The following is a 20,511-nucleotide window of genomic DNA, read 5'->3' on the forward strand; positions in this document are numbered from 1 at the left end:
AGATAATATTTTATGTCTGTTACAGAGGATGTTATGTCTTTTGCATGAATGTGTCACCCACCCTGTTTCTTCCAGGGTTGTGTCTGCCCTCTAATGGCTATATCAAGCAACAACATTTAAGATTATTTAAGATAATAAGGATTAATTCAGCAAAGTTTGCAGCTGCGAAAAGGCCTAAATAAAAATATGGGTACAATCCAAAAGGTGGATTTTGGTTACCAAATAAAGCATGTGGCTGCCATCACTGATTCTCTCTCATCATTAAAGAAGTCTTAATTTCTCAGTGACGAAAGACAGGCAATCACGGAAGTTAGTCATAGCATTAAAAAAAAAGAAGAAAAGAAAAAAAACAAACAAACCAATGAGAGCTGTCCCCTTGGTTCCACAGTTGAAAAAAAAATCCCAGCAAGTGACGTGTGTCACTCATCAACTTTGTCCCTACTGTTTACACAAACACGTTACTCATACCCTCCTGCCTGGGCTCTGTCCTGTCTGAGTAGGAGGATCACATATTGTCCTAGTGCTAAAGCAGAGCAGGTAGACGCACAGGAAGAAGGGAAACATGTTTTTTACGACTCTGCTCTGTCTTCTGTTACTGCGGCCTGGCTTCAGCGCTCTAATGAGATCTCCATTGGACGAGGTAGGTGGAAAGCTGTGGGTGAACAGGAGCACAGCGGTTAGTGATTCCACTGCTCGGGACTTCTGCAAAGTACATTGAACTCTTCAACTCCAAACTGTTTATCATCTTGTGAAAACCTGCGACCTGCAGAGAGTCATAACCATGTTTTACTGGATTCACATGATGACCACAAGAAAAGAAAAACCTTACAATATTTTTATATTTTCATTCAGTAGCTTGTTCCACATATCTAAATTTAGTTACAGGTTGAAAGCATCTGTTTTTAAAGGAGCTAAAAATGGTGTTATTTTCTGTTCCCTCCAAAAGCTATTTCATCACTCCTCCAGTCAAAGAGACATAGTTTCCTCTCCTGATGCCTCTGGTATGTGTTCCTATGACAGAATGAAGGCTCACATGTTACACAATCATAAGTATCTTATGCTCACTCTGTTGTAAGGTCAGCTGATTTGTAAAAAGTCTTCCTATACCTGTTTAACTAAATAAAACTAACTATATAGATAAGCAAATTACTTGTGTATGTTTCTACTGTGTCTTCTAATGTTTTCACAGAGAGCGTGCGGCTGCGTCGGTCAGCCCTGATGCCTGATATCACACATCTTGAACTGCTGGTGGTGGTAGGACCTGATGTCCAGCAGGTCCACAAGCAGGATACAGAAAGATACATCCTCACTAACCTCAATATTGTGAGTCTGAGCTGAAACATAAAATAGAATGACTTTTTTCCAAAGCAGCCTATGTTCTGTTGATTGCTGTTTATACACTAAACATAAAACTAATGTATGAAAATAGCTAATGGGAACAAACTTAAACGAACACTATGTATAGCACTGTAAGGCTGAAAGAAGGCGTTAGCAATAAATAATGAAGACAAATAAAAAGCAGCTCAAGTTAGAGAGATAAGTAAGTTCACATGCTGTGTGTTGAAATGTTTCCATACCCAGCTCTATAGCGTGCACTGCAATACAATAGTCCCATTGCACTCTGGACATGCTGAAATGTATTAAACTGTCATGTATACAAATTTCCACCCAGGCCTCAGAGCTGTTGAGAGACATGACCCTGGGCGCCAACATGCGGGTGCACCTGGTCCGCATGATCATCCTGTCGGAGCCAGAGGTAAGCGGCTCCCTGTTACAGCTCAAGTTAAAGAGGTGGGAGTGAAGTTCACAAATAAGAAGATTTTAATCGCGGTATGTTTGTGCCGTAATCCAAAAGTTCAATAGCTGCACATGTAATTTTGATGTTAATCTAATTCTTTTATCCAGAGTGACTTTGAATGTGTGCAACAGTAGAATAAGCTTACATTCTTGATCCTATGGAATATAAAGTTATTTTGTGGAAGTGGTGAATAGAAGATTAGAGAGCCAAGATGGAGGGAGAGAAGACCTTTGGGCCTTCTGTTGGTTTTCTTACCAGCGTCTTTTTTTTCTGTCTCTAGCCAGAAATCCAAATGTCTACCAACATAACCTCATCTCTCAGAAGTGTGTGTGACTGGGGCAGAAGGATAAACCCCTCCAATGATACAGACCCTCTGCATGCTGACCTGTTGTTGTACATTACAAGGTACGTTAGCTGCATGCATCTGGCTGTATTATAAGTAGATGTTTCGTACGTCATGGACGAACAAACAATGTTTTACTATATATCTTCCATCACAATCAGGTATGACCTGGTTTTGCCTGATGGGAACAACCAGGTCAGAGGAGTGGCACAGCTGGGTGGGGCTTGCTCCAGTGAATGGAGCTGTGTGATCACAGAAGACACAGGCTTTGACCTGGGGATCACCATCGCTCACGAGATTGGCCACAGGTAAAACAGATTCAAAAAAGTGACCAAAATACATCACACTGTACCAATGTATGTTTTTAAATTTATGCCACAACTTATAAAACTTGTTGAGCTTTCTTCTAAGCATCTGTACTTCCATATTTCATTTCACCCAGTTTTGGAATCAACCATGATGGAGTGGGAAACATGTGCAGCAGGAGCGGGTTCATGATGGCCTCTGACGGAGGCTACAACAGTGTGGATCTGACCTGGTCCCCCTGCAGCAGGCAGCAGCTGCTCACATTCTTCAGGTGGGCTAACCTGTTCAGAGCAGCTGTGCATGAAAATGTCGCTCATTCATCATGCAGACCTGGCACTGTTGAAAAGGCATTTCATCTATAAGTAATACCTAGCTATCACATTGTTGTTCCCCAGTGAGGGGACGGCTGAATGTGTAAAGGACCTGCCTGCGATGGAAGGTTCCCTACAAGATTGGAAGCCTGGTCTGTACTATGGAGTTGATGACCAGTGTCGTATAGCGTTTGGTAGCACTGCAAGAGCCTGCTCTTTCACCAATCCTGACCTGGTAAGTCACCTGTAATAGCAGCTGGGCACCACCAGGTGGCATTTCACACCAAAAATTTACATTATTACCACATTTCTACTCATGTTTCTAACATTGTTTTTCTATTCCATCAGCCAGCTTGTCGTGTTCTGTCCTGTCAAATTAACCTTGATGATGACAGCTCCTGCAAACGCCTGCTTGTTCCATTACTGGATGGGACAGAGTGTGCACCAAATCAGGTACTGCTCTGTGATCAGTGAGTAATTTTGGTGCAGTCATTTTCTCTTGTATAATTATTTACCAAAAGTAGGCACAAGTATTTTTTTATGAGGTGCAATCCTCTCTTGCAGTGGTGTCTGAAGGGGCGTTGTGTGTCCCCAGATGAGCTTGGTTCCTCGGTGGTGGTGCATGGCTCCTGGTCTAGCTGGTCTGAGTTCTCCCCCTGTTCACGGACATGTGGTGGGGGAGTCACTCACCGCACACGGCAATGCAACAACCCAAGGTAACAAATGTGTAGCAGGCATAAGCCGCGCATAGTGCTGAAGATGCTCAGAAGTGTCCTCATTCTGGACAACACATCTTGTTATTTGGTAAAATACCAATTGTATCATTTTCAGACCTGCTTTTGGAGGGAATGACTGTCAAGGCCTAGATATTAAGGCTGAACTTTGTAACCAGAAGGTAAGTTCTGACTGGTTATGTTTACAGTGGGCCTCCATACAGTAGGTCAACACAGTTTGCTTAGCAGATCATTGTACCAAGAATCGTCCAACTTTTTTATTTATTTTTTGTTGGTAGTTCGCAGCCTGTGCTCCCATAAGAACCCTCCAAAAGTAAAAGCATGGATGGGATGACTCAGATAATTGGAGCCAAAGAAGTCATTTAAAAATGAGACCATGAGCTGAGGGCAAAGTGAGCTGTTCTTCCAATCAATTTTAGATGAAGAGAAATGTACTGTTACAAATGCATCTGCATTGATTTTGGGTGGTTAAACACTGGAGATCATCAGGCTGGAAAAGTTAAAACTTGTTTTTCTTACCACCGGTGTTGCTGTAGCCATGTGAGCGTACCCAGCTAGATTTCATGGCCGAGCAGTGCTCCCAAACCAACCTCCATCCCCTCTACCTGCTACCAAACAGTGCCTCTTTCTACACATGGATCCCTGCTGTGGGCTTTGCACAAGGTGGGCTCAAAAAAAACTCATTTTATTTTTTTTTAAATGACAAGAAAACATATTGCCAACATTTTCTTCTGTAAACTGTCCTTGTCGAAACCAGGGGATGAGCAGTGCAGATATATGTGCCAGTCAGATGGAGAAAACTTCATAGTGAGCCGTGGCTCTCAGTTTGTGGACGGGACTCGCTGTGAGTCAGACAGTCCGCCTCCCTTTGGCTCCACAGCTGCTTGTCTAAGAGGGAAATGCCAGGTAGAGATGACTAACCCAGACTAAACATGCCAGAGAGCAGATGAAATCTTACTCCTCCATACTTTTTTTTTTTTTTTAACACTCAGTCTTACACCTTTTTTTTTTTTTTTTTTATTTACTGTTTGTCTCTGATCAGCTGTTTGGCTGTGATGGTGTGCTACACTCTGCGAAAATTAAGGATGTGTGTGGGGTGTGTGGTGGAGATGGATCGTCCTGCAGTTTGACCTCTGACTCCTACTCTGGTGGTCAGGCCAAAGGTAGCAAACAACAGCATACAATTATTGAACAACATTCAGTGACAGAAAATGAATTGACAAAGATTTTGACTATCAATTAATCATTTAAGTAATTTATTAAGTAAACATATCTCACACTCTCTGATTCCTGCTCGTCAAATGTGGTGATTTACTGCTCTGCTCAGTTTTATGTGATTGTAAATTGAATACCTTTGGGGTTTAGACTGTTTGCCAGGCAAAACAATCAATTTTAATATTTCTTCTTCTTCTTTTCACTATTTTCTGACACTTTTTAGACAAAATCCTTAATCAGTTAATGGCAAAAATAATCAATAGATTAATTAATAATGATAGTTACAGCTGTACTTCCTGTATTGTCTTCCCTGAGTTACCATTCAGTTTTTTCTGTTTCAGAGTACACCACCTTCCTCTCTCTGCCAGTGAATGCCACACAGGTTCATATTGTAAACAGGGCACCTCTCTTCACTCACATGGGTGGGTGTCATCCCTTTACAAGATATTTATATTTATTCTACAATAGATGTCACGAGACTAAAACTTGGAGTTGTTTGTGGTATTTGTGTTCGCAGCCGTAATGGTTGGGGGTCAGTACATTGTGTCTGGAACTGGCAGCATGGCACTGAATATGACTCACCCCTCCCCACTGGATGATAACCGCCTGGAATACCGCCTTCACCTGACCCCTGACCTTCTGCCCACGATGGAGGAGCTGCTGCTGCCTGGACCGCTGCAACAGGAAATACACATACAGGTCAGGAGAGACGATCAGAGTGACTGACAAACAATTTTTGAAACGTTAACTTGTTATACAGCAGCTTTCATATGCACATGTATTAAAACAATGGGAAATCCCATGAGCACAGCTTTTACACAGATTTTTTTCTTTGCAGGTCTATCGTAAATATGGAAAAGAATATGGCGAGAAAACAAATCCAAACATTAGTTACCAGTTGTATGTACCTGCCAGAAAGAGTGACCTGACAGGCGTCACATCTAAAGGCAAATGGGTTGTCTTTACAGCACCCTGCTCTGTCTCCTGTGGATCAGGTACGTAACTGTGATCTATGACTCATACTGAAAAGCATGAAAAAAAAAAAATTACCCAGCTTAATATAATGTTCTCTGTGGTTGATGCCCTTATAAATTCACAGACTGACTGCACATTAAAGTCTAAGCTTTCTTGTTTTAGGAGCTAGTGGTTTTCACTAAAGTTTCCACAAAGGAGGCATTTGTATAATAATGTGGAACAATAATGACCTTTTTGAGCAAGCTTTTATCCCATGCTTAGTGTCCGTCTGTTGTAAGTGTTGAATATGCCAACTCAACTTTGTCATTTTTCTCATCTCAGATGTTTTCAGTAGGAAAATGCCACCAAATGTCCATGAAATTTAACTGAACGGATCACATACACTGCAAATGCCATAATATAAACCAGTTGTTTAACATATGTATTGATTTTTTCCCCCCTGTCCATACATGCTGTTCCCTAGAAAATCTCCTTAACCGCAACTTAAAACTACTTCAGAATTTTTTAAAACATTTTAGTTAAGTCTTCTCCATGCTGTAAATGTTAAAAAATAAAGCCATGCAACACTGTGTAACATCTGAAATATATATATATATAAACTGCCCCAGGACTACACATATTTATTTTTTTTTGCAGGTGTACAGAAGCATGTATATGTCTGTGCAGATGAAGATACCAACAGTCATTTGGAAGAACATCATTGTGAAACACCTCCACCACCTGAACCACTTCAAACACCCTGTCAGCTCTCACCCTGTCCCCCCAGGTTAGGTTCATACTCATGTTTTTTTTTTCATTTTGGACTGACATACACTCACAGGTCAGAACAAATGGGTACACATGAGTAATTTACTGTAATTTACAGGTGGGATATAGGGAAGTTTGGGCCCTGTAGTGTCTCCTGTGGTGGAGGAGAGAGGGTACGCCCTGTAAGCTGCGTTGAGAAACATGGAGCTGATGTGGTGAGGGTTCCAGATTTTGAATGCCCACCTGATACAGCTCCGAATGCTGTTGAAAGATGTAACGTGCAACACTGTCCTGCAAGGTACACCGTCAACATTATACTGTTGATCATTAGGTTTATTTTCTAAATACCAAATGCATGGGTGACATAACTTCCTATGACCACAGAATATGAATTATTTCAGGTGTTATCTTGCAATCAGTTTGAACACTGTTAGCATTTGTGAAATTAGTTTTTCTGTGTAAACCCACACACGTGTGTTCACAGATGGCGTGTGTCAGAGCCAGGGGAATGTTCAGCAGTGTGCGGGCCAGGAGAAGCGAAACGTGTCGTGTCATGTGTTCGGCCAGAAGCTGGTCAGGATGTTGAAGTGGATCAAAACTTTTGTTCAAAGCAGATCAAACCACCTGATTCTGTACCCTGTGTAGTGGATGTTTGTCCCATTGGATGGGAATCTAAGGGAGAGGTAAAGTGGAAAATGACTAAAATCCCACTCTTAATTTGAAATGTGAAGCAGGTCTAAGCACTGTTTTTCTTGACCAGGACCAGCCCATGCTAAAGTCTGGTTTGTTGCCACGCTCTAGACAAGCCCCTGTGTATGTGTGGAGCCCTGTTATCAGCCAGTGCTCGAAGACCTGTGGCAATGGTAAGAGAAAAAATATGCTCACCTTCACATAAACACAAACATGTTCTCATCAGATAAGGTCAACCAAAGCCTGATGCTTATGTAGGAACCCTGCAGGTGTGGTTTTCCTGTGTGGACCACCAGACCAGACTGGGGGTGCCTGACTACCACTGCGATGCTTCCACCAAACCCTCTCCTCAGTCTGAGATCTGCAGCACATCTCCCTGCCCTCCCATGTGAGATACCAAAGTCTTGTATTTTCCTATACAGTGTAGTATAATGTGAGCTTAGAGATTTGTAGCTGTGTTTTTAAAAATATGGAGCAAATCAAATGACAGCAGTGAGATATTTTTAACAACCAGGTGGCGCTCTAAGCAAGGAGTCTGCAGTGTAACGTGTGGAGGAGGGGTGGCCAACAGGGTGCTGTACTGTGCTCAAGAAGCAGAAGGGAAGGAGGAGGTTGTGGAGGATTCAGAGTGCAGTGACTTTCTCAAACCTACAGCAGTGGTTTCATGTAACACGCACAGTTGCCCAGCAAGGTAAATAACACACAATAACACACACATGTCTGAAATCTCCTTTTGCAGAGACAAAAATGATCTCACTTACCACTGTGACTTGTCCAGGTGGAAGGTATTCAAGACGTCACCCTGCTCTGTGTCGTGTGACTTGGGTGTAGCTCAGAGGATTGTGTCTTGTGTCCAGTTTGTCCATGGCAAGGAGACCATGGTGCCAGAGGAAAACTGCCATGCAGCTGTCAAACCAGCCACCACGGTGCCCTGCTTGGTGCAAGTCTGCACCTTCAGGTGGGAGGTGAAGCCATGGAGCCAGGTACATTTCACAGAGGAAAGAATGGACTGGAATATGAAGATCATATTGGATTAGATTAGATTAAAATAGTTCTGATAAAAGATGAAGCGATTAGTTGATTTATTAATAAGTGGATTGACAGAAAATTTTGTATTAATCATTTAAATCGCTTGCCAATCATCCTCTGGTTCCAGCTTCTCAAATATGAGGACTCACTGCTTTTTATATCACTCTAAATTGAATATGTCTGAGTTTTGGGCCATTGGTCGTACAAAACAAGAAAAGACAGGCTGCACAGTGGGCTGCAGGAAATTGTGTTGGATGTTCTTCACTATTTTCAGACATCTCACTGTCCACACGATTAATCATTTCCTCAAGAAAATGATGGTCAGATTAATCAACAATGAAAATAATCATTGACCTAGATCAGATATAGAATTAACACGAGCACTTAGGCTGGAGGACAAATCAGAAGAAAAGGTGAAATGAGAGTATTTATTCAAATTTGTAGTCATGGTAGAGTCATGGTAGAGGTAACAATCTTATTATTCAATTTCTGTACTTTAGTACGTGTTAAATACATACCAGTCGTACCCGTGCTTTAGCTTATTTTCTTCCGCTTTACATCATTGTCAGTCATTTTGTAAAATGTGCTACTGTGCTATTTGAGACGGAGGATTTTTCTTTTCACAATTTCACAAAAACCATTTATCAGACTCTTAAAGTTCATTTTTTGCCATTATTGCTGTGAAGTTGTGCAGTGCAGACTTTTTAAACTAGTCTGCATTTAAGTTGCCATTACCACACAATGATAATGTAACACTGACAAAAGGTAAAACTAGACAAAGCTTTAAAGCTACGGAAAATACAGATACACTGGCGTGGCCTTTTAAGAAGTTTTTACTCTGAACTTCTCCCCAGACATACACCCCTATACTGTGGTATTGTCAGCCTATTCACAATCTGCCTGGATACTGTTTATTGTGTGTAATATTGATGGCTGACCTGAGCTTACCTGTGTTGTGTTCCCCTCCAGTGTTCAGTATCCTGTGGATACGGGATCCAGTCCAGAGCTGTGTCGTGTCTGGGCCCCTCTAAGCCTGAGCCCCTCAGCCCTCTGCTTTGCATGCACATGCCCAAACCCATCACGATCCAGGGCTGCTACATGGACAGCTGCAGAGATGTGCCACCCACATCAGATGTGGCCTCTGAAACCACTGCCGCAACACAGAGGGCCATGATGGTTAACCTCACAGAGGGACCCATCTTGTCTCCCAGTCTGAGCCACAAAGACACGCTGCAGCACCATATGGGCCATCTTCCTCCAAGTCCAACAGAGGCCGTCATCATCCCACAGACCACCACAACAACCACCCCAACCCCTAAAGGCATAAACACTTAAACTCCTTACCCATTCTCAGTAAGAGCTGAAAACAGATGCAGGATTATCATAACAGTGTGTGCTCTCTTCCAGGTGCATGTGGTCAGCTACTCCTGGAGGAATCAGGCACGGTGGACTTGAAAGACGTAACCAGCCGCTGCACAGTGTCCATAGGTCGACCCCTCGATGAGGTCATTCACATTAGAGTGGAATCTAGCTCCTTGAACTGCAGAAAAAGTATGTTTTTTTAATTAAAAAAAATGAAAAGGATGCTAGTTCCTTTACCATGGCTAAATGTCTGTAACTGTGTGCATGTGTTCCTGCAGAAGAGTATGTGGCATTTTTTGACCGGCTGGCATTTGTGAGGAAGTGCGCGCAGTTAGCCAATAGTGAACTGACCACGAGAACCAATGTCCTGCTGGTTCGTCAAAATCTGCTCACTCCTGGGAACGGGATCGTCTTCACCTACAAGTCACAGAAAAACATGAAGAGGAGCCACCATCAGGGTATAAAGAGCTGTAGAGATATTCTGTATATTGTCTCAAAATCAAAAACGCAGCTTCAACATATGTTCAACATTTTCACCTTCAAAAATGAGACATTGCATGGAACTGTATTTGACTGTACAGGTGTTCGTATGTATTTTGTTCACCCCATGCATTTACCAAAGATGAAACATACCTCGTCTTTGCCCTACAGATTGTGACATTCAGCTGTTTTCCTCCAGCGGTGACTTTGAGAACCCAACAACGTCCAACACTAATCACACCTGTCGAGTGCTCATCAACGCCCCTCCCTCTGTGAAGATCAGAATCCAAGCCCAGCACATAGGATTAGTATTCAACGCCACCAACTCCCAGTCCACCTACATTATGGTGCAGACAAGCTTTCTAATTTGTGTTGTTTCAGTATGCTGCATGGTCGATAGGGGAAAAAAAAAAGGTGCCAGTGTAATAACCACTGCGATATTTTGTCTTGTGTTTCCTGTTCAGATCCGGGACATGGACATCTTAAAGACCAATGTATTTAAAGGCCAGCAGCTGTTTCTGTGGCACTCCTCTGGAAATATGGCTGAAGTTGAATTTCATGGAGACTACCTGCATTCCAAAGGAAGCTTCAGAGCTGAATATTCATTTATGAATCTTTGATACTAAATGTTATCTATCTTGAGGAGGTTTCGGTTTATACACCTAACATTTCTTTGGTTTACAAATCTTAGGTTTATGTAACAGCCATTAAATTCTATTCAGTTGAGCAGAAAGACTGAGTAGAAAGCAAAGATGCTTTAAACCCTGATTTTCACACTTATGTGCAAATTATTTTGACCTGGAATAAATAATAGACAAACCAAAGCACTCAAAATCTTTAAGTCAAGCCAGAACAGTGTCATTCTGAGGTCTGCACCAAGTGCTGGTTAGTTATAAACAAAGAAAAAAACATTTCTACTATTACAATTAGCAAATAATGTTCATTTAAAGTTCATACATATACAACACAATATATTAAAATATAGAATTTCCATCATAGAGAATTGCTTCTCATCTCAAAGGCAGTGCATTAGTCATTACACATTCCATTTCCCACAATCCCTTGATAAGAGGTTTCCCCTCAGCACCAACACACTCGATACATTGTGCGTCTTTGCCAGCGTGGCACTCCGCCAGCGACTCCTGCACCGGTTCAGTTCCGGCTCCCATACGGCCCACTGGGACCGAAACACCATGCCAGGCTCCTGTGTGGGATCACTGCTTGGCTGTAGCTGTGTCTTCCAGGAGAGCTCTCATGTCCAACAGAGCATCCTCTACCGCCTGGGCAAACTTGGCAGCGTTGGTCTCCTCACAGCTGTTGAAGGCCGTGATGGCGATGTTGATGTGCTCATCCATGGGATTGTAACACACTCCATAGCCATCTGGCACCATTGGGCCAAAGCACATCACACAGTCCGTCTTGGAGCCAACCTGGACACGGAGACGAAGAGAGATGAGGGCAAATACTCAAACAAACAAATATGATGACAAATAATCATTTGCTCAGTAATAATAATAATAATAATAATAATAATAATAAACTGTTGGTTTTCTTAGCTGCTCATATACCTGGCTGGTGGAGAGATTATAATGCTGACCCACAGCAAAAGAAGTATCCATGAATATCTCAGGCATGGAGGTCAGGTCTTCAATACTCTGCAACTTCAGCCCGAGGAGATGTCTGTCTATGCCTTGTCCATGAATTGCCTAAAAAAGAAAAGTTGGATGTGTAGAGCTCAGATTAATCAGATGGTTTCAGGAAAAAAAAAAAAAAAAACACAATGACTTTTATATTGATGACGTCCAGCTCTCACGTTGTACGTGTTGTCCTTATGTGTCTGAATGGCCCTTTGTAGCAGCGCCAGCCTCTCTGTGTTCTGTCGGCAGTATTTACCGTTCAGTCAGACAGCTTATATGCCTTAAATTGTACTTTTATTGTGAAACTCCAGCAGCTGAACAGTACCTGCTTAGCTGGGTCTTGCATTGCCAGGACAAATTTCAACGAGTCTGCAGTAGTTGCATTGATTGCATCTGTTCGTCCATATTTAAACATTCGTAAAGATGCACTCTCATACGTGGAGCAGCATAAATTATACATCCTGGAGTTAAAAAAAACACACACACATGAAATATGATGCAAGTACAATTAATGTCTATGTTCACGATAGTTTTCAACTACGAAAAGGGATTTCTCACCTGAAGTAGGCGAGCTGAAGAGCCATTTGCACAAAACCATCTGGACTCAGCTTATGTTGCTTTGGCACATTTTTCCCAAAATGAGAAAACATGAGCACCTTCACATCTAAGTCGTGCACCATTCTAGTGAAAGAAAGAAAAGAGTAAGTTACACAAAATCAAAGCTGAAACATAATAGTAATCACGACTGCACTTCACATACATGTTCATATTTTGTTTGGCTTTCTCAATGTCTCTCTTGACCTCGGGTGTAATGTTAAAGCGCAGTTTCTGAGGCATCGACAGGGGAACCATGGGGGAGCGGATGACTTCAGTTTTCTGCCTGATGAGGGGAGAGAACGTGAAATGAAAAGTCAATTCGAGTTCATCTGAAAACAGACAAGGCGCTAATTAAAATATGGAATGAAACTCACATGTATTTAACAACGTAATCAATGAGAAACACGATGGGTGGACCCTCAGCAGGAGCATGTTCGTACACCAGGCCACATGTACCGTCTTCACCAACGATGAACTGAGGACGATTTATAAGTGCATTCAAACTCTAAACCGCTGCCACCGACCTGTTTATTAGCTTAACATGTAAAGTCAACTGTCTCAAACTGACCTGTAATGTCTTATCGAACCAGCGGTTGCCGCTGTTCCAGCGAGCTCCTCCTCCGTGTAGCATCTGGGCAGCCACGCGGCTCTGGTACAGTTCATCTGACACGCGTGGCATTGGAGCATCCAAGCAAACTGTGAAGATACTTTTCTGGATGGCACGGACCGACTCCTTATTCGTCTTATCTGAGGATGAATAAAATGGCCTTAATGGTCTAAAACATATTTTCTCTCAAATACGCTTTTTAATTAGAGAATGCATCTCGCTGATGCTGAGGGTTTTTATTAAGTGATTATCCCTCCTCTCCTCCTCTGCTCACCCTTAATCAGGTTGTTGTAGGCTTTTCCCCAGGTGTTGCGGTGCTGTGATGTGAGGATGCCAATTGGCTCCTTGTTAGTCTGCAAAGAGGAGTTCCAGATCTTCTCCAGCTGCATGTAAATCTGGTCTACTGTCAGCGGGGTGCCATCGCTGTTGTACACATCTAAGACGAAGAACTGGGGGGAAAAGCCAGGTCAGGATCATTTAGCCACAGAACCTGTGATTCTTAAGCCACTGCACCGATAATAATGACAATATAAAATTAGTTTGTGATGAAATGTCTTGCTGAAATGTTGAAGATTAAAGAAGAACTGCAGCGCCATCTAGAGTACCTGGAAGTTGTGGACCACGGTGATGTGAGTGGGAGGAGTTTTTCCGATGGTGTAATTTACGACAGTATCTCTCTTTGGGCCGGGGATACGACAGGAGGACAAGATCTGGTAATACTGATCCATACACAGAGGCTTCCCGCTCAGGTACTCTACAGGCAGGGTCTCACTGTGACACAGCACCTCACGTTATCCATTTGCAGTTGATATAACAGAACATCAGTATATCTGTTTAAGTTTCAGGCTAACTCACCTGTCAACCTTTTTTTTAAAGTCCAAAACTCCTGCAATCAGCTTGGCAGCAAATCTGCACAATACATATAACTGTGTTATTGTCAACCATATGTTGTTCTCTTGGTTATTTTGCATACAGTAAATATCCACGAGCTACTGGATATTTACTGTATGCACAGACAACACAAAATTCAATTGTCAGCTAACAAACAATGAGCCTGTTGTACCCTGCATACCTAAAACTCCAGCACCAGTTTCACAGGAGCATTTCTCTATGGGGCCACCATGTTGACTGCATATCCCATGGGTCACAGTGGGCAAAAACAGCTGAGCAATGCTACGAGCAGCCAGAGCTCTTTAAATAGCCAGCATGTGAAGAGAAGCCAGCATGTGAAGGTCGGCCTGAAATTCCTGCTTTATATGAGCTTGTTTATACTGTACTTCAACACAAAGTAAATCACTTTTGAACACAACTTCATGAGCATGCTTATAATTAGATATTTAAAGATTATAACTGACACTGTGTGAGGCCACAAAAAAGACACCACACATTTAACTTTTTTTGTGATTACAGAGATTTGTTTACCAAGAACTTAGCAACTGTGGCTGGTCCTAGATATGGATCCTGCTTTCTCACCTCATCTGTCCTTGGCGATCGTGGAAGTGCATGCGCGGCAGGACAACACCAGGACTGGTGTAGACCGCCACCGGCATGCGGCAGTCCAGATAGGCTGACTGCATCCACCATTCTGAAAGCTACATAAAAAAAAAGTAGTCAGATAACAGGATAAAATACATTTGCATATATTACTCCATACAAACATATAAATGTTTGATACAGCAACTGATTGAGATGATTTCCTTAAAAAGACTTCTTAGACATCTTAGAACAGTTTCAAACTGTGAAATAAGCATAAGTTTGCAGAGTCAGACTAATAGTATCACAAACACACATCTCCACCCAGTGGCCAGCTACACAGGCCTCACTGCAAAATGAAAAGTCGGTGCATTTAATTACAAAGGAGCTTATTTCAGGCTTCAGCTTTAGTTTAATTAGACAAGACACTGACAACATCAAAGATGACCTTTACCCTTGGCATGTCCACCCTGCTGCATAAAAATGCTAAATACAAAGTATCTACCCAGTTTTCTGTCTTGCGTGCCCGTCGCTCCAGGCTCTTCTGCAGCCTTTCCCCGACACCACCCTTCAGGAACTCCTCCACCAGCTGCCTGGTGTGTTCCAGCTCCTCCGTGCTGACGATGGGCTCCAGAGTGGCCAGGTAACGCTCACACGTCTGCTTCAAGGGCGGCACAGGCAGCTTAGGTAAACCCTCCTGGTGCACCAGAGACCTTTCTGGGATCTGTATTACTGATCTGACCAGGCGACATGGCTTCACCACGCCTGGCCGGAGCTAGAAGACATGAACATGATGAGCACAAACTATACTATACTTTGAAAATATATGAGACAACGAAATACTGTAACTGACTACATGGGCTATTACGTGGCTTATTGCACTGATATAAAAGTGTAACTGCTGACATTTAATCTTATTGATAATCTCTCAGGGGTGACTGATGCTGCCTCACAAATCCAGGTGTCAACATGTTGTTAAATGTTAAGCATATGAAGTCAAAGCCTGAAATAGTTGTGGACTCTGTACAAGTGTCAATACCTAATGATTTACAAATGCATATGCTTTACAGTAAGATGATTTCACCTGTGAAACCTGACACCAAAACAACTGAGCGAAGCAGTCACACTAGTTGCTTGGACCTGCTGCTACAGGCTCTGCCAGCTTATAAATAGCAGTTTGACACAGATGAACCTTTGGAATGGCAGCTAAAACAAACACACATGAAAACAAGAAATCTATCTCTGCCCTCATGCTCACTGCTAATTATCAATAGTCATTATCTGATATGATGATAATAGGATTTTGGAAAAAAATTTAGAGGGAATACCACCGAATTTAACTTGCGTGTTTATAAATAAAACAGCAGTGGGAATACGGATTAATTTCGAAGTGTTGATAAACATCATTTACGTTAATGGGCGTAATTTTCATTTGTGTCAAGTGTCTGGGAATACAATAAAGCCCTTCCGGTACCGGTTTTCAAAATAAAAACGTTGTGCCCTCTGTGTTTTGCAGCGTTATTATAATGTTTAAAAAAAAACATGTCACAATAAAGAATATAACAAGAAATATAGCACCGACGGGGGACTCTGTGGTGAATAAAACTAGCACTACAGTACTGTTTCCGATGTCCTTTCTGCAGCATGCGCATTAAGCTAGCGTCATGCTATCGGCTATGCTAGGCCAACGTTATGCAAAATGTCACAATGAGCGACTCCGAAAAACGCTCTAAAACAATAATCTGCCACTAGAAATAGCGTACCGAACATTTTGACAGCCTACAGTGGTGAAACTTAAGTTACATTTTAACCTAATACTGTCACATTGTTGTTGTCCCGTACAGCGCCCCACCCCCTTCCATCTGTCTGATGCCGTACAAAGTAAGTAACGTCCCTGCAGCCGTTATCACGCATTTAAAATGCAAAATATAAAAAACGACAGACTCACCACGGCTCTGACAAAAACACCCAACATCTTGTCAGATGGACGCGCTAAAGCCTTTCACTGTCCCGGAATATAGATGGGAAACCCTCGGGCAGTCATGTCTCAAGGACAAGCACACTGTCTATTCTCAGCTGTCCGCCCCCCCTCGGACCCACGGAGCAAAGCAGCTCCCCACTAAAAGTCCTGTTTTTCCAAGTGGAGTTTGGTACATGTTTGGTACATGCCCTGACTGCCGTTTGAAACCATTTAACTCAAAATCTGTCAGCAGTTTAAAGTGATCCATTTCATGATTCTATTTATTTTTACTAAAATAAATAATGAACTCCAGTGATATATAGAAAGTATTAAACCATTTATAACAATAAACATAATTATTCGTTAGTTTTTGTCACAGCAGTCATAAATTACATGTTATATTATAAAAGAATGGTAGCAACTGAAAAACAATACAAGGTCACTATAAACCCCATATGTGTATAGCCTATCAATGATAAAGCCACTCTTGCGCACTCTTAATAAGAGTATAGCGATATATTGCATCAGGAGCAGACGTTCCAATTTAAAGCCAACACATCAGTGTTCTTTTTAATCTTATGTTAGTTTTATTGATTAATAAAAGCAGGCCCTGATATAAATAATACATTTACAGAATGATATTCTGCGTTGGTCTGGTGCATGAGGCTGTACAGGTCTTTACTTGCCACATGATGGAGCTCGTCAAACATCTTTCCAGAGGAACAGCGTTAACTCATTTCTTCAGGAAATACAAACCAAAGACAGACTCCAGTACCCTAAAACGAATCACCAGAAAATAAGGTTTAAATGAAAGGTACAATTAATTTTATATCGGGTGGAGAAATGATATTAATCGACACTTGAAACGTTAATGTGCAAAAGTAATCCTTAATGGACATGATTGCTCTATATCATCACATTTCATCAACATTTTTCAATAACAGAGGAGAGAGAGAATTGCAGTCGTGTCATGGTTTATTTGAAAGCAATAAAATAAAGCGATACAAAGAAAAAACAATCATACAAATCAAAATGCTTCGATTGCTCTGGTCCAGCCGCTGCCTGTCAACAGTGTATGTTTTAAACAAATTGTTTGAGCGGCGAATATTTGCTCAAGGTCCGTCTGCTGCCAACTCACAAACTCAGATAGTCCACCTGAACCCAACACTGAGATCAGGTTAGAGATGTTTGAGCTGTCCAACTGGTCCGAGTCTGAATATGAATCATCATCAGTCCTCATTCTTTTACACGGCACCGGCCCAAAGTCTGGCAAATAAAACTCTGGGTCAACAATATGATAACTTGTGTCCATCTTTCGCTTTTTAGCGTAGCACTGCGCGCCCTGCGGCTGTTTTGGCTGCGCGCAACAGTCTGAGTGGAAGTATCCATTCGTGACAGTAGTCACCACATGCGTGTCCAAGTCCAGGACAGTCTTTTGGTTGGCTTGTGTGTTTGGGATAGGTAACTCCCAGGAGGATTTGTCTACACAACTCCAACAGGCTTCAGAAACCATGAGGTCGGAGTCATTTGCTGAAACCATTGCGCAGGCAGATGCGTCTTGGTGCGCCACCTCTGCAGGCTGGCCGTTGGACTGGTGCGCTCCGCAGTGCCAAGTGTCCGACTCAACCCCACTAAAGTTGCAGTAGAAGTCATCGGCCAACTCCGTAAAGCTCCCAGTCAGTTCAAGGTATTCTTGCCTTTCACGGACCGCAGCTACATCCTCATACTGATGCGTCCTCTGTGTTTGCGACAAGTTTTTGCTCATATAAAACTGCCTGGCGTTTCTCAGTACGTACGTTACCAGCAAGTTCTTGTGGAGCTTGATGCCTCCTCTCTGCGTCCTGGAGCTTTGGATTTTCCTCAAAGAAATGGAAATCAGATTCTGTGCGTCAAATGCACACTCCATCCTCAACCGGGCCACCCTTTCTTTCCTTTCAGTCTCTCAAATCGTTTGTTTCCTAACTGGAGAAATATTTATGCCTTTAGTTGAGATTCCTACTTGATTCGTGTAGACTGTGTCCATAGCGCTCCATGTCTTCCCAGTAAGGGCATGGATTTGCAACTCTCATCTTTCCTTGCCACGCCCTCACGTAGACATTGTCCAATGGGAGGGAGGCGGTGCTTCTGTTATACGCAAATATCACTACTAGCCTCATTCAGAATGCACGTAGGAGCGGGCATGCTGCATTTCACTAAATGTGTTCTGAGCTTTTTAAATCTCAGTGCGGACAAAAATCATTAGACTTTACTGTCCATGTAGAACAGAACAGAATAAAGTGCAGAGGAACAGAAAGAAAGAGATGAGTAGAAAACAACAGAATATAGTCAACAGTTATAACAATAGAACGGAATATAGTACAGCAGGGGAAGATAATATATAATAAGAGTAGTAGATAGTAGAGAGTATTAGAATAGAGAAGAATAAAAATAATAATAGAATGGAAACTAATAGAGAGAATCAATACAATATAGTAAAGACTAAGAGTAGAATAGAGTAATACAGCAGAAAAGAACAGAATATTGAGTAACAGAAAAGAGTAGATGGTAATAAAGTAGAATATAGTGCAGAATAGAACAGAACAGAGAGAAATAGAAAAGAATTGAATGTCGTAGATTATATAGAATAGAACAGAATAGAACAGAGAGTAATGGAATAGAATAGAATAGATGTAAAGATGAAAAGAGAAAGTAGAATATAGTGCAGAATATAACAGAACATAGAGTAACAGAATAGAATAGAATAGACCAGAGAGTAATAGAAAAGAATCAAAAGTTGTAGATTAGTATCATAGAACAGAACAGAGTATCAAAGTATTAGAATAGAATACACTTGAATAGAATAGAATAGAATAGAATAGAATAGAATAGAATAGAATAGAACAGAATAGAATAGAATAGAATTACTATTGTTGGTACAAGTAAAAAAGAAATTCAAGCAGATTACTGGAGCCATAAACGACAGAAATAAGAAATGAAATATGTCAACATCACAATGCACCAGTTTATTAGGTACACCGAGCTAAAACTAATGCATTCTAATACAACAGTCCTGCTGTACTGCATTATACAGAGGTGTTTCTGTTATATACAGATGTTTCTGTTGACATGCATGAGATTGACAAAAAAAATTAGAAACACCTGCCAGCATGGCGCAATGCAACTCAACAGCCACACAAACCTCCAAAATGAAAATACAATTTAATCAACAGCTCTCTACGACAGTTTCAACGAAAAGCAGAACATTATAACCTTCACGAGGGTTGGATGTACTGTATGCAGGGCTGTTGTATTATATACCATAACTCCATTAGTTTTTGCATATTAGTTGTCCCTAATAAACTGGTAATTGAGAGTGTAAAAAGAGTGTAAACCTAAGAGGAAAACGTAGAATATAAATAATGGAGACTCAAGAAAGCAGGGTAAAGGCACACCAAAAAGGAAAATCTGGATTGTACATTTGAAAATGCTAACATTTTCCACTTTCCTCAGATCTTCTGGATGACTGTTCCATGAAGCAGGGCCATTGCTTCTGAATGCAGCCTCTTCAAGAGGCAAAAACCCTGAACCTAATCCCCCAAATAAAACAGAACAGAACGGCACAGAATAGAATAAAGAGAAGAGAAGAGACATGCAGTGTTATTCAGTGCTATTCAATACCTGTTCATTCTATATAATGTAGTAATACACACAGCATGTAGGATTATTTCAACACTCTGTTTTGTAGTATAGTCCACTATACTATACACTATACTATACTATACTGTACTCATGTAATACATTACTTTAAATATACTGTAACTGTACGCTATACTCACTAACTAGATATTTTCCTTAAAGCCAACTTAAATATACCCACACACACACATCTAGGTTTAATGCCCATATATACAGATACAGTAAATTATGAATGCACTGTCTGAACCTGACAATGATTTCATAAGAACTGCCTCTGATAATAGAAATATTGTCACTGCACTCAGATGTGTGAGGTAAGAGCTCTTTCTAGAGAGATTATCTGTCATCCATGCCCCACATCTGTTTGCGTGTACACACACAGATGGCTGACATCATACCGAACACCTGGATGTGACTTTGATTTTCAGCCAAATAGGTGAATCAGGAGGACAGCCACTATTATGGTTATCATGCTCTGATAATAGTCTAAATTGGAGTCTGACACGTGTGCTCTCTCAGGAATTTGGTTTAAATAGCAGAAAGCAGATTGATGTCATCTTTTATGGTACGAT

The 20,511-nt window shown here is 41.5% G+C and overlaps 3 protein-coding genes and 2 long non-coding RNA genes across 5 annotated transcripts; 1 reads left to right on the forward strand and 4 right to left on the reverse strand.

Annotated features, from left to right (window-relative positions):
* The first annotated feature begins 479 nt into the window (after window positions 1-479).
* On the forward strand, window positions 480-10,799 carry adamts13 (ADAM metallopeptidase with thrombospondin type 1 motif, 13). The gene is made up of 29 exons (XM_041042748.1): window positions 480-640; window positions 947-1,001; window positions 1,190-1,323; window positions 1,673-1,756; window positions 2,079-2,203; window positions 2,303-2,449; window positions 2,584-2,718; window positions 2,843-2,993; window positions 3,107-3,211; window positions 3,323-3,474; window positions 3,590-3,653; window positions 4,029-4,155; window positions 4,250-4,398; window positions 4,535-4,655; window positions 5,049-5,129; window positions 5,225-5,406; window positions 5,546-5,702; window positions 6,319-6,448; window positions 6,548-6,727; window positions 6,914-7,112; window positions 7,190-7,292; window positions 7,378-7,507; window positions 7,634-7,810; window positions 7,898-8,102; window positions 9,118-9,469; window positions 9,556-9,699; window positions 9,789-9,968; window positions 10,162-10,337; window positions 10,455-10,799. The coding sequence occupies exons 1-29, from the start codon at window positions 563-565 to the stop codon at window positions 10,608-10,610; spliced, it is 4,179 nt and encodes a 1,392-aa protein (XP_040898682.1). The 5' UTR covers window positions 480-562; the 3' UTR covers window positions 10,611-10,799.
* Window positions 4,146-8,096, reverse strand: LOC121184850. The gene is made up of 3 exons (XR_005894320.1): window positions 7,881-8,096; window positions 5,290-5,382; window positions 4,146-4,380 (listed from the first exon to the last, which is right to left on the reverse strand). It is a non-coding gene; the product is annotated as an uncharacterized LOC121184850 (long non-coding RNA).
* On the reverse strand, window positions 9,475-10,285 carry LOC121184849. Its single transcript, XR_005894319.1, has 3 exons — window positions 10,144-10,285; window positions 9,862-9,927; window positions 9,475-9,688 (listed from the first exon to the last, which is right to left on the reverse strand). It is a non-coding gene; the product is annotated as an uncharacterized LOC121184849 (long non-coding RNA).
* A 12-nt stretch (window positions 10,800-10,811) lies between the features above and the next one.
* zgc:154046 (uncharacterized protein LOC562075 homolog) lies at window positions 10,812-16,417 on the reverse strand. Its single transcript, XM_041042749.1, has 14 exons — window positions 16,253-16,417; window positions 14,810-15,079; window positions 14,305-14,423; window positions 13,687-13,740; window positions 13,437-13,602; window positions 13,106-13,280; window positions 12,793-12,971; window positions 12,599-12,699; window positions 12,388-12,507; window positions 12,186-12,308; window positions 11,953-12,088; window positions 11,804-11,866; window positions 11,559-11,696; window positions 10,812-11,420 (listed from the first exon to the last, which is right to left on the reverse strand). The coding sequence occupies exons 1-14, from the start codon at window positions 16,277-16,279 to the stop codon at window positions 11,205-11,207; spliced, it is 1,887 nt and encodes a 628-aa protein (XP_040898683.1). The 5' UTR covers window positions 16,280-16,417; the 3' UTR covers window positions 10,812-11,204.
* Window positions 16,418-17,221: 804 nt separating this feature from the next.
* On the reverse strand, window positions 17,222-18,600 carry LOC121184442 (immediate early response gene 5-like protein). Its single transcript, XM_041042095.1, has one exon. The coding sequence runs from the start codon at window positions 18,168-18,170 to the stop codon at window positions 17,292-17,294; it is 879 nt and encodes a 292-aa protein (XP_040898029.1). The 5' UTR covers window positions 18,171-18,600; the 3' UTR covers window positions 17,222-17,291.
* Window positions 18,601-20,511: the final 1,911 nt, after the last annotated feature.

Source organism: Toxotes jaculatrix, chromosome 7 (assembly GCF_017976425.1).
Source record: "Toxotes jaculatrix isolate fToxJac2 chromosome 7, fToxJac2.pri, whole genome shotgun sequence".
Classification (NCBI taxonomy): Eukaryota; Metazoa; Chordata; class Actinopteri; family Toxotidae; genus Toxotes; species Toxotes jaculatrix.

Bases quoted from the DNA above. Each gene is read 5' to 3' on its own strand.
- LOC121184442 (XM_041042095.1), bottom strand. From the start codon at position 18,170: ATGGAGTGTGCATTTGACGCACAGAATCTGATTTCCATTTCTTTGAGG.
- zgc:154046 (XM_041042749.1), bottom strand. From the start codon at position 16,279: ATGTTGGGTGTTTTTGTCAGAGCCGTG. The intron at 14,424-14,809 runs GTAGATACTTTG...TTTTTTATGTAG, and splicing joins CACGCAAGACAGAAAACTGG to CTTTCAGAATGGTGGATGCA. The intron at 11,421-11,558 runs GTATATGAGCAG...CTCCGTGTCCAG, and splicing joins ATAATCTCTCCACCAGCCAG to GTTGGCTCCAAGACGGACTG.
- adamts13 (XM_041042748.1), top strand. From the start codon at position 563: ATGTTTTTTACGACTCTGCTCTGTCTTCTGTTACTGCGGCCTGGCTTC. The intron at 5,407-5,545 runs GTCAGGAGAGAC...TTTTCTTTGCAG, and splicing joins AACAGGAAATACACATACAG to GTCTATCGTAAATATGGAAA. The intron at 6,449-6,547 runs GTTAGGTTCATA...TGTAATTTACAG, and splicing joins CTCTCACCCTGTCCCCCCAG to GTGGGATATAGGGAAGTTTG.